Source organism: Balaenoptera borealis (genome assembly GCF_965194805.1).
Source record: "Balaenoptera borealis genome assembly, chromosome: 16".
In the NCBI taxonomy this organism is placed as follows: Eukaryota; Metazoa; Chordata; class Mammalia; order Artiodactyla; family Balaenopteridae; genus Balaenoptera; species Balaenoptera borealis.
The window spans coordinates 10,509,739-10,521,766 of NC_138872.1; the positions used below are offsets into that span (position 1 = coordinate 10,509,739).

Below are 12,028 nucleotides of genomic sequence, written 5' to 3' on the forward strand. Positions count from 1 at the left end.
AATCTAGTAGAAAAGTCTTGAACAAGCTACTGGAGGCCACTCTTTGGAAAGTGGAGTTACTTGCTAGAAAGGCAGATTTGTTCTATATATTTATAGGCCAGTGTGCCCAAGGTCAAATCGCACCTGTGCACAGAGGGACACCCCGTGTTTCTAGTTTTCTATTTCCAGCGGATCTTCAGTGTTGCCAGGGAGGTCCTTTGAGTTCCCTCCCCTACTCTCAGCAGAGACTCTTTCGAACCTTCTCTGGTCTCCCATGCTCTGGAGGCTGCCCCACCCTCCTCCCACTTGTAGGAGAACGTGGAAGAGGTCAGAAGGGAACACCCTTGTCTTGCCCAACAGAGACCCTACACACGGTCACAGCTGTGGGCGGCCTTTCCTCGTCTGGGACCCTTGAAATGGGACAGTTCTCCTTAACTCCTGGGCTCCTCAGAGCTCAGCTTCAACTCCAAGTTCCCTTGTGGTGGTGGAGCCCTTGCTTCCCTCTTTTGCGAGTTCCCAGCGCTGGCGAAGCCAATTACCACCACCTGGGAGCCTGCCAGCAACAGAAATTGATTCTCCCACAGATCTGAAAGCCAGAAGCCCGAAATCAAGGTGTCATCAGGACTGGTTCCTTCTTGGAGGCTCTGAGGGAGAGTGTGTTCCAGGCCCCTCTCCTCCGGTGGTGGCCGGCGATCACCAGCATGCCTTGGCTTGTGGACACATCACTCCAATCTCTACCTCCATCTTCACATGGCCTTCTCTGTGTGCCCTTTTTTGTCTCTCCTAAGGACACTCTCATGGGGTTTAGGACCCCCCAATCCAGGATGATTTCATCTTCATCCTTATTCACATCATTGAAGACCCTGTTTCCAAATGAGGTCACATTCTGAGGTTCTGGGTGGGCAGGAAGTCTGGATGGGGGCTCAGTTCAACCCACTACACCTCCTCAGCTGCATTTCTCGGCTTCAGTCTTCTCTCTGCTCCTCAATTCCCAAATCCACTGGCATCTTTCTCAGGCTCCTAGGCTTTTGCCTATGCTGTCACCTCCATCCAGAACAATCTTAGCTGCATGTTGGAATCACCTGGGGACTTTTAAGAAAAAATATGATGCCTGAATCCCACCCCAGAAACTCTGATTTAGTTGGTCTGCGTTGAGGCCTGAACCCGGAGACTTTCAGAGGTGCCTAGTGATTCTGACATGCGGCAAATTTAGAGACCTACTGTCGGCGGGGGGGGGGTGCCTACACCCTTCAGTTGCTTAGTTAACCCCTCCTTATCCAAGGCCCCTGTTTAGATGGCCCCTCGAGGAGGAAGCTTGCCCTAAACCCACAGGGTACGGGGTCCCCTCTCTGTGCACTGACACCCAATTTACTTATCAATCTCTCTTAGGTAAGGTTAGGGACCAGTGGGTGTTAGCCAGGGCCTGGCACATAGCAACTGTCTCTAGAATGTTGAAAAAAATGAAAGTGTGAAAACAAGTGTCCCCAGGCCGCCCAGCAGGAGAGAGAGGCAGCCATGAGACAGAGTGGATGTGTCCCCAGGGGCAGATGTCTTCTCCCGTGAGAACTTTCCTTAGGTTTTCTCCTTGCCCTGCAAAGGGGCCTCTCTGTTCATCACATTTCAGGAAACACCTAAAGCAATTTCCAGCCCTGCCCGCTCAGAGCACAGAGTGTAAATTCACTTTGCTCGTTTTGCAGGAATTGGGGGCATGGGTATGAGGTGTGGACTAGAAAATGGCTTTTCTCACATGGTGTTTTCAGTCTCTGCCTTTTCATGACATAAATGTGTTTCACCAAGGTATAATTAAGATACACTAAACTGCACAGACCGTAAATCTTCTGTTCAGTGGTTTTGACAATTGTATACACCAGTGTGACCACCACTCAAAACAAGATACAGGGCGTTTTCTTTCGCTCCTGAAAGTTTCCTCCTACCCCTCAGCCAATGCCCCCTCCCCAGCCCCATACACAGGCAACCACTGTGCGGATTTCTATAACCATAGATGAGCTTTCCCCATTCTAGAACTTCATGTAATGGAATAGTACAGTATGGACTCTTTTGTGTCTGGTTTGTTTTACTTAGCATGATGTTTTGGAGATCCATCACTGTTATTGCGTGATTTGGTGGTTCATTCTTTTTTTTTTTATTGCTGAACAGTATTCAATTGTATGAATATAACGATTGTTTATTTACCACTGATAGACATTTGGGTTGTTTCTGGGGTTTGGGGATCATGAATAAGGCTGCTATGAACGTTCCCCTTCAAGGCCTTTGTGGACAGATGCTTTCATTTCTTTTGGGTAAATACGCAGCAATGGAATTGCTGGGTCACGGGGTAAAAAAAAAACGTATGTTCCAATTTATGTATTTTCCAAATCGTTTTACACTCTGTACAAGAGTGTCTGAGAATTCTACTTGCTCACTAATATTTGGCTTTGTCAGTCTTTCTAATTGTAGCCATTACAGTGAGTAAAATGGTATCTCATTGTGCATAACCCATAATTTGCATTTCCCTAAAGACTAATGATGCTGAACCCTAATCTGTGTGCTTATTGGCTATCCTGTGTCTTCTTTGGTGAAGTGTTTGTTCAGAGCTTTTGCCCATTTTTTATTGGGTTACTCATATTTTTATTGTTAATATACAGTAGTTCTTTTTGCATTGGGTATGAACCTGTTGTCAGATTTATGTATTATGAATATTTTCCCCCAGTCTGTGGCTTGCCTATTTATTTTCTCAATTGTGTCTTATTAAGAGCATCAATATTTTATTTTGATGAAGTCTAATTTATTATTTTCTTTTCTTTGGGGATTATTACTCACTATATTCTCCCAAGAAATCTCTGCCTATCTGAAGATAGCAGACATCTTCTCTTCTGTTTTCTTCTAGAAGCTTTTTGATTCTGGCTTTTAGGTTTAGGGATACAAACCATATCAGGTTAATTTTTGTGTATGGTGTGAGATAGGGTCCAGTTCCATTGTTTTCCATATGGAAATTCAGTTGTTTCATATGCCTTTTTCTGAAAGCGAGAGCTTAGACAACCGAAGACTGTTCCCTCCCTCACCACCTCCCCTTTACTCCTCCACTTCACTCTCCTAAGTCTGATGTGGAAGATGGGTGATCACACAGCAGTGCTTTATGGAAATCCTTAGAATTAGTGAGATCAGACAGGCAAATTGATTTTGCTTTGCTTCATAAATCAGAGATGCTCTCTTGCCCATCTGCTCCTTCCAGAAGCCAAAACGACCCACATAATTCTTATAGGCCCCTTAACATTATTCTTTTAATTAAAAATATATTTGGAGTGCATTATATAGTACTAGGAACTGGGGATCCAGCAGTGAACAAACCAAAGTCGTGGCCATCATGGAGGTCACATTCTAGTGGGGAAAACCCACAGTCAACAAGCAGGCAGAGACATCATTTCAAACAGAGCTAACTGTCATGACGAAAATAACAAGGATCATGTGTTGGTGACTTGGGGGTGGGGGAGCGGTAACCTTAGTCATTCTGATCAGGGAAGACCTCTCTGAAGAGATGGCGTGTTAACCTGGACCTGAGTGATGGGGGAGCATGGCCCAGCTGGAGGGGAGAGCAGGTGCAAAGCCCTAAGCCAGGGATAAGCTTGGCATCGTCAGGGAACAGAAAGGCAGCCGGGGAGGCTGTGTGCAGTGACAGGGGTAGGGAGAGGTATAGGAGGTGAGGTCTGAGAGGAAGCAGGGGACTTTGGATTTTATTCTAGGTGAAACGGGAAGCCTTGAGTTCTACATAAGGGACTGGCATGATGTGATTTATATTTTAAAACTTGTTTAGCACAGTGCCTGGCACATAGTAGATGCTAATAAATACTTGAAGACCAAATGAGGGAAGGAAGGACATGAGGGGGACATGGGGGGGAAGAGGTAAAGGACAAGGAACTATTATCAGTCACCTACTGTATGTCGAGCACTTTCTCTGTTGCTGCTAAATCATTGTGAGGACACCAGGAACTCAGCATCTGTTCCAATTTTATAGATGGGAAAACTGAAGCACAGAGAGGTTAAACTAATTGCCTATGGTCACACAGCTAGTAAGGGGCCAAGCCAACTGTGACGACTATGTCCTGCTGGATCCCAGGACACCAAGGTTGAGCTACATCACGAGTGACAGATTAATTTGGGCCCAAAGGGTGATGTCATCTCATATAAACTGGAGACCAGCTCAGCGACCCTTAGGGAACTGTGGGTGCCCTCCCACCACTCTGCAATGGATTGTCTCCCTCGAGACCCTGTAGCAGTAAATCTTGGGTGAAATTTGGGCACTGGGCAGAGGGCAGGTAGGCCAGGCCTTTGTCCGCCCCGGCTCTCTAAGGTGGCTTTTAAGCAATGACTAAGGGACCACATTCAGAAACATCAGAAAGCCAACATGATGGGAAGAAGCAGGGTCAGGGTGATGGTTAGGACTGTGGGTCTGGGTTCACATCCTGCCTCTGCCACTTACTAGCTGCTTAGTCCCGGGGAAGTTACCTAGCACGGTGTGCCTCAGTTTTCTCGTACCTATCTCAGTACAGGAGAATAACCCCAATGCCTCTCTTCTGGTATGTCTCATACTTTCCCACTTGCAGCCCTCCCTGTAGCTCTGCAGAGCAGACGTTACATACCTCTGGTTGCCACTCTGTCACTGCCGAGAGCCCACAGCCCAGGCAGCAGTAGGTGTGGGAGTTTAACAAACACTAATTGTTTCAGGTGAGCTGGCAGCAAGCCGCACGCCCTGCTGCTTAGAGGAGCTTAGATGATTATCTGTCTGGTGCTGTGGGTTGGCTGGGTGGCGATTACAGGAAAGCTGGGTTTTTGGGGAGCCCAGGACTGGGGTGGCTTCTCCACTGATTGATATGGTTACCTGACCCTGCGATTATGGCCTTTTACTGAGCTAGTTTGGCGGGGCTGGGGAGGCAAAACTCCCCTTTATTGAAGAGCTGCCAAGTGCCATCTGCCCCCAACTGTCACGTCTATTAACTTGTTTCTACCCTCATCGTAGCCTGGGAAGACTCGAAGACTCTGAGCTTATATCTAGCGGGCTGAGGTTCAGAAGGGCTGATTTGCGAGTCACGTGGCTGGCAAGGGAAGGGGCAAGAGCTGGGGGTTAAAACCCATGTCCTTTTCTCTGTCTGGGCTGCCTGGGTCCCCCAGTGACCAGGGAGCTCATTAGTCAAATGGAGATTCGTGGAGTCCCCTGGAAGGGTCTTGGTTACTGGAGATATGTGGGAATATTCTGCGGGGGCTCCTTGTTAATATATTGGAATGGAGAAGAATAAGAGCCCCTCCTATGGACCCAGCACTGTGGGGGTTGGACGAGAGGTACCAGTCTTTCAGGGCCGGTGTTTGTGCTCCTTTTTCCATATGAGGAAGCCGAGACCCCCTGAGGTCAGAACTGGCAGGTGGTCTCACGCACTGCGGACCCCCTGCATTTGCAGACACCGCACCCCAGTCCCGTGCCGTGAATGCTGACAGGTCCCTCCCAGAGGTGAACCCCATACTCAGGGAGAATTGGGTTCCTCTGTCCCAGCCTCCCGCTTCCCAGGGGAGACCCATCAGTGGCCAAGGCGGGGTCTGAGGGAGCCTGAGGGGCCAGTCTGCCGGCCCTGCTCCCGGCCCTTCCCAGGCGAGGCCTGAGTCAGCACCATGTTCTGGGCCAGGCCCGGCTCAGCCGGGCCAGGCTCACAGCCAAGGACAGGGCCTGATGTACAGACAGGAAGGGTTTACAGCAGCTGGGATCGGGGGGTGGTCAGTGCTTGGGCCAGAGTGAGACTGAAGGGGGCGCTCCTCCTGGTCCGGGCTGGCTGGCGGCTTTCCCAGTGGGTCCTTCTCCATTTTACTAAAAAGGGGTCCTTCTGGGTAGGGGAATCCCACAGTCTGGATTCAAGTTCTGCCTGTCCGCCTTACATAGCTGTGAGCGCTCAGGCATGTGACTTCTCCTTTGGGAGACTCAGCGCCCTCACCTCCAAAATGGGAATCATTCCTGCTTGTGGTCTCATGAAGTTTAGCAATAAAAATAAACATAACAGACATTCATTGAGCCCTGATGAGGTGCCACACACTTCCTGTGCATTAGCTCATTTAATCTGCAAACCGCTCTCTGAGGTTGGCCCTATGATGAGTCCCATTTTATAGATGAGAAAACAGAGGCACAGAGGGATTAAATGACTTGCCCAAGGTCCCAAAGCTTGGATGTCACCGAGCTGGGCTTCGAACTCAGGCTTTCACGTGGCAGCATCCTTACTTTGACACATGACCGTAAATTGCTTCTTCATGTGTGTGCTTTATAATATAAACAAAGACATATATAAAAAGTGCTGGAATCCAAGGCACTCTCTATGGCAGCTGTAATTATTTGCTGTTATTAGCAGAACCCACCCACTCTGCACAACCAAATTTACCTGACCAGCTTCTCCCGCCTCTCTCCTGAGGTTCTTGGGTAGATCGTCATTCTTGGCCAGGCAGCCCTGTGACAGGGCAAATTGCAGACAGTCCCCTGTCCAGGCTGACCTGGAGGACCCCGCCTGGTGTGAATTTCCCTCTCTGAGCCTTTACCTCCAGCTGTGCTCCCAATCAGCCACTGTTGCTAGTGAAAGTAAACACGCAAACTGGCTAAACCAACAGCGCCCTGTTGATTCAGAGCTCATAAAACATAGGAGCCCCAAGCCACTTTATGACCTGCCAGAATCCAGGGGCAGGAGGGAAGCCTGAGGAAGTCTCCTGGCTTCGAGGGCCACCTTGATGCTTAAGCCAGAGCTGAGGGTCTAGCCTCCACCCACAGGTGAGACCTGGGCCATGGGCTTGGCTTTAAGCTGGCGGCCCCGTTTGGTTAGAACACTGCAGGGTTTGGGGTTTGGAGGGTCTGGAATCTCCAATGGTTGAAGAGCCGAATGGGACTCAGTGGGAACGGCTGCGGGTGGTGGTTCAGGCCTGGGGGGCCCAGTGGGCTTGTGGAGAGCTCTCCCATAGGTCCTGGACCGTGTCACCCCAATTAGTAGCCCTAGGTGTTGGAGGCTGCATCAGAGAGAGGGAAGGAAGTGGACCCCAGGAGGGTAGTTTTGGTTGCTGTTTGCCTGTCTTCAGTTCCTCTTTCAGAGGCTAATTGGATTCATTTGCTTTGCCTCTGGGCTCTCTGAGGATGCGGGGGGCCTCCCCTGGAGGAGGTCTCCTTGTCCTCAGGTGGCCTCTTAAGTGTGAGACCTGGCTCTCAAACAGAATGTGTGTAACAAGTCACCTGGAAAGATTGTTTAAATGCAAATGTCCAGTCTCCTCTAGGAGATTCTGGGGCCGGGGGTTGGGGGTGTGGCCTGCGGAGCTGCATTTTTATTAAGCGCCTCCCCCAACCAGGTGATTCGGCTGCAGGTGACCTGGGAAGCTCGCTTTGAAAAATGCTGGGATTCAGGGCCAAGAAACCTGGGTTTTGGGTCAGGATCCACCAAGAACAGCAGTGAAGAGAGCAGTACTGTGTGTAAACACGTGGACACGGTCCGTACTTATTTGGTGAAATAGCTAAGACAAGACAACAGTGGTTCCCGGCGCTGAGCACAGGGCAGCTGCTCAAGGAGCTACAGCTCTTCATGTTGTTCGCCATACTGGCCGGTATTTATTGAGCCAAGTACACTTTCTGTGAATTCTCCCACTTAACCCTCACAACAGCCTGTGAGATGGGTCTGCTAACAGCCCCATTTTTCAGATGGGAAAAGTGAGGTTTAGAGCTGGAAAGCCCTGTGCAAGGATCACCTGGTGGGGACTTGAGCTGGAACTGAGGACCCTCCAACACGACAGCCTCACCCAGGCAGGAGCTGCCTCTCCATGAAGCCAAGTTCTGAGCTTCTTTCTGTCTGTAAAATGGTAGAATTAGGGCCAGGGGGTCATTATTGTTTCAACTCCCCAGCTGATTCTAATGTGTAGCCAGCACTAAGCAGTTCTTCTCAGACTTGATAGCTCGTAAGAATCACCTGGATTCCTTGTTAAGCTGCAGATGTGGGTTCAATAGGTCTGGGGTGGGGCACGAGGTGCTGCACCTCTAATAATACCGCCCCCCAACCTTCCCTTGATGCTGATGTGCTCGGCCCACACTTCGTGTTGCAAGACTGGAGTCCAGATAAAAGCTTACAGGAAGCCGGACTGGACTCCTTAAATTTTCATTAGAAAAGATAGTTTTCCTTCAGTAAGGAGAAGGAGCAGGAAATGCAGATTTGGCAAAGGGAGAATCAGTTAGTTGCTTTAAACTGTGAGGCTGTGGAGGGAGAAGCAATGAGTTTGCTTCAGGAAATAGCCGAGTTGTGTTCACAGCAATGCACAGTGATTCACGGAGCAGCCGTCCGGCCCAGCCTCCCGCCCACTGCTGAGCGCTCATGGCCACGTCCAGTCCCCGGCCTCGCTGGCTGTGAGCCCTTGGCCGGCTTGCCCAGGAGCCATGACTCAGGCTTTCCACCTGCAGAATGGGAGGGATGGCTCTTGCCGCCTCCCCACCCATCCCTGGGACCAAAAGCCCCCACTGGCCCCCCAAACGCATCAAAGGCAGATCTCAAAAGCCAGGACCTGCTCTTCTAGGCGGTGTGACTGCTGCTTTCACTGCTAATAAATCCCCTTTGGTGGCAGCTCAATTAGGAAGTCATACAAAACTCCTCTATTGAAAGAAAGGCTTAATAACCTGGCCCATGTGGGAGAAATTAGCAGCTTCTGCAGAGAGGCCTTTTTAATACGTACTCTTAACTGGCAGCCCCTTAGAACCGCGCTGGCTGGTGGGGCCCTGGGAACAGAGAGCCTGGGCTGAGCCTGGGATGGGAAGATACCGGCAGGGGCATCACTGAGAGTCATCCGGCTGCATTTTCAATGTAAAGTGTCTGGGAGCGTCTGGTCCACAGCAGACTCCTTAAATGTCACCAAGTATATGGCTGCTCCTGAAGGGACTGGTTTCAACGTGGCTCCGGGGCCGAAGGGAGGGGATGCTGGACCTGGAGGCCCAGGCCAGCCAGGAGGACAGGGTTAGGTTTGCGCCTCGGGCCTCACGTGGTTGCGTCCCCGGCTCCCGGATGGGGAGGTCCGCAGGCCCCTGGCACGGAAAGGGCTGGCCCTCTGCCCAGTTCTTGGGCTCTGGGAGGAACGCCAGGAGCTCAGGCTGACTCACCCAGGGAGGGCCGGCCTCTTCGGCCCACGCTGCCAAGGCGAGGCCGAGGAGATGGTCCCTCATGCTGGATGGGACCCATTTCTCACCCTGCCCAGGAAAGGCATCTGGAGAGGGTCTTCATTCTTTCCTGCAGCCCACCTTCAGAAGAACTGGTTGGCTGGAGAGGCTAGGAGATGGGGCCCTGGAGCTGGACAAACCAGTTCTGGAGGGGTCAAATCTAAGCGTCACCACATCTGACTTCTCCTAGGCTTTAGTTTGCTCCCCAAAGGTGAATAATTTTAGTACTTCTTTCCTTAGAAGGTTACTATGAGCATTCAAGTATGTCATTGTGGTTAAACACTCAACCTGTGCCATTCCTCACTGTAGATACAGATGAAGATGTAGGTGCAGATATGTAGAGATATCGAGATATATATGTGTGTCAAGATATTTTGAGACACATCTGTATCCATACATATCTCCATCCATCCATCCATCAACCCTTCCTCCCTCCCTCCCTCTCTCTCTCTTTCTTTCCTCCCTTCCTCCCTTCCTCCCATCTATCAATACTTGCATCCATCCATCTCAAGCATCCCCTGCTAAGTCCTAGGAACTGTCCCCAGCCCTGGGCTCACAGCATGCACAAAGCAACGCTCCTCCCTCCTGGGCTCATGTTCTCGCGGGGAAGAGACGAAAGACAAATGAACCAATAAAGCTACATGTAGTGCGTCTGAAAGTGGAAAGTTCTTTGGAAATGATTAAGCAGGATAAAGCAGGATAAAGGGGAAAGAGGGAGAGACACAGCCAGACAGATGGAGAGAGGGTGGGTTCTGCTGTTTTAACTCTGAGGGGGAGAGTGGAAGGGTAGGGGTAAGGAAGCTGCTCTGAGGAGGTGACATCCGAGGAGAAACCTGCAAGAAGTGAGGAAGGCAGCCATGCGGGTAATCAGGGAAGAACCTTCCAGAGAGAAGGACTTGAAAGGGCAGACATTGAAAGATAGGAGCATGCTATGTATGTTTGAGAGATGGTGAGAACATTCTAGAAGTGTGACTGGAGCAGAGTGAGCAAGGGGGAGTTCTAGGAAGTGTGGTCAGAGAAGTGATGGGGGCAAATCATGTTCAGGATGGCAAACGAATTCCAAGGCCAAGGCATCTAAACCTTTAGGAATCAGGTCCTAAAGTTTACAACCGTGAGCCCTTTGTGTATTGCTGAAATCAAGTACAGGAGAAGAGAGTACATTCTAGCAAAGGAAATCTCTTACAGAAAAGTTGATTTGCCCATCCTTTTATGAAAAAAAAAAAAAAAATCAAATTCTTACTCTCCTTTCCTCCCTAAAAGGAGAACAGGCATCTGTCTCTTGATTCATGAAAATGAAACGTGTTGTTAGGAGAAAATTAGCCCAAATTACTTGGGGCATTTTGACAAGAACATAACATTTGCATAGTCACTGGTTGCCAGGGGTGAGGCTTCCACGTTTGCAATGACAACAAGTGGCAAAGGTGGGCAGAGTGCATTGTGTCCCGTTCCCGTGGAATCACTGGACGACTCTGCGTGGGCGTCTCCTGTCATCACAGTGTCTTCTTTTTCTCTCACCCGCAGCCCAGCGATCCGCCCATGAGCTGCCCATGGTGGAAAGACAAGACATCGACAGCTGCCTGGTCTACGGGGGCCAGCAGATGATTCTCACGGGACAGAACTTCACGGCCGAGTCCAAAGTCGTGTTTACCGAGAAGACCACAGGTCAGGGGGCCTTCTGAGTGCCATACAAAAGTGACCATCTTTTTCTTTCCAGTGGCATTGATTTGGGGGATAGATCCCATTGTGTAGAGTTTCCTATCCTGCTCTCCTTACCATGAGAAATTTCCCTTGTCTCCAGTGATCTTGATATCGACACGGTTCACCATGGCATGAGTGTGTTATAATGTATTTTAACTCATCCTGGCTTGTTTTTTTGGATGATAAAGTTTTGCCCACCCCTAACTTTTTAAAAAAAATTATATTTTCACATCAGGAGACATTCTTTTCAGTTTTTTACTATTATCGAGAAGGGAGGGCTAGCAACACAATGATTAATCGTGCATGCTCTGGCCCTGGATATCCTGGGTTCAAATCCTGCCTTTGCTACTTGCTTGCTCTGTGATCTTAGGCAAATTACCTGACCTTTCTGTGCCTCCATTTCTTTATGTATAGAATGATAATAGCAAGAGTTATAACCCCGTAGGGCTGTCACGAGGGTTAAATGAGTTAATACATGTCAGGTAATTATAATGGCACCAGGTATATTGTAAGTCAACAAATATTGGCTGCTTATATTTTTATTATAAATAGTACTGCAGTTAATCTTGTTATACTTGTAGGATTAATTAATCTTCTTATACATGAATCTCCATGTGTATCTTTTTTGTTTATTTAGGGTTTATTCCAGAGTGCAATTTTGGATAGTCATTTCGAGAGCTTTAAATACCTATTGCTTCTAGAATTCAAATTACCTTCCAGAAATATACAAATTGGAAACTTCCACCAATACTGTGTCAGTGATGGTTTCACCCCATCCCAGAAGTGCCGTGTTTTTTAATTTAAAAAAATATTTGCTGAATTGGTACTTTTTTGACTTGGCACTCCTTTGCTATGAGAGGTTTAATGTTTCTGTTTATTGGACCTGTGTATTCTTTCTTATATGGACTGTCTGTTAATGTGATTACCAATGAAGACATGGTAGAAAGACAGTGAACAAAAGTAGGAAAAATGTCAGGTTCTATAATTTATTTGATAGTTATGGTTGCTAGGCCAAGCTTTTTTTTCTTCCTATGACATGATTTCCAGTTAATTCAAAGGGGTGTTTGTCTGTTTGTTTACTGCCCTGAGGATGAGCCACAGGCTATCACAGGCAGGTTGTCCACTTGTGGGGATTTTGCACTGCATGAG

General features: G+C 48.9%; 1 protein-coding gene across 5 annotated transcripts in view; it reads left to right on the plus strand.

The window, feature by feature from the left end:
• Window positions 1–12,028, plus strand: part of NFATC2 (nuclear factor of activated T cells 2) — a 158,763-nt gene that overhangs the window by 83,440 nt on the left and 63,295 nt on the right. For all 5 annotated transcript variants that reach the window (XM_082362708.1, XM_082362707.1, XM_082362709.1 and 2 more), the window contains exon 6: window positions 10,703–10,843. In XM_082362708.1, coding sequence (XP_082218834.1) covers window positions 10,703–10,843 — 141 coding nt within the window. The remainder of the gene's footprint in view (window positions 1–10,702; window positions 10,844–12,028) is intronic.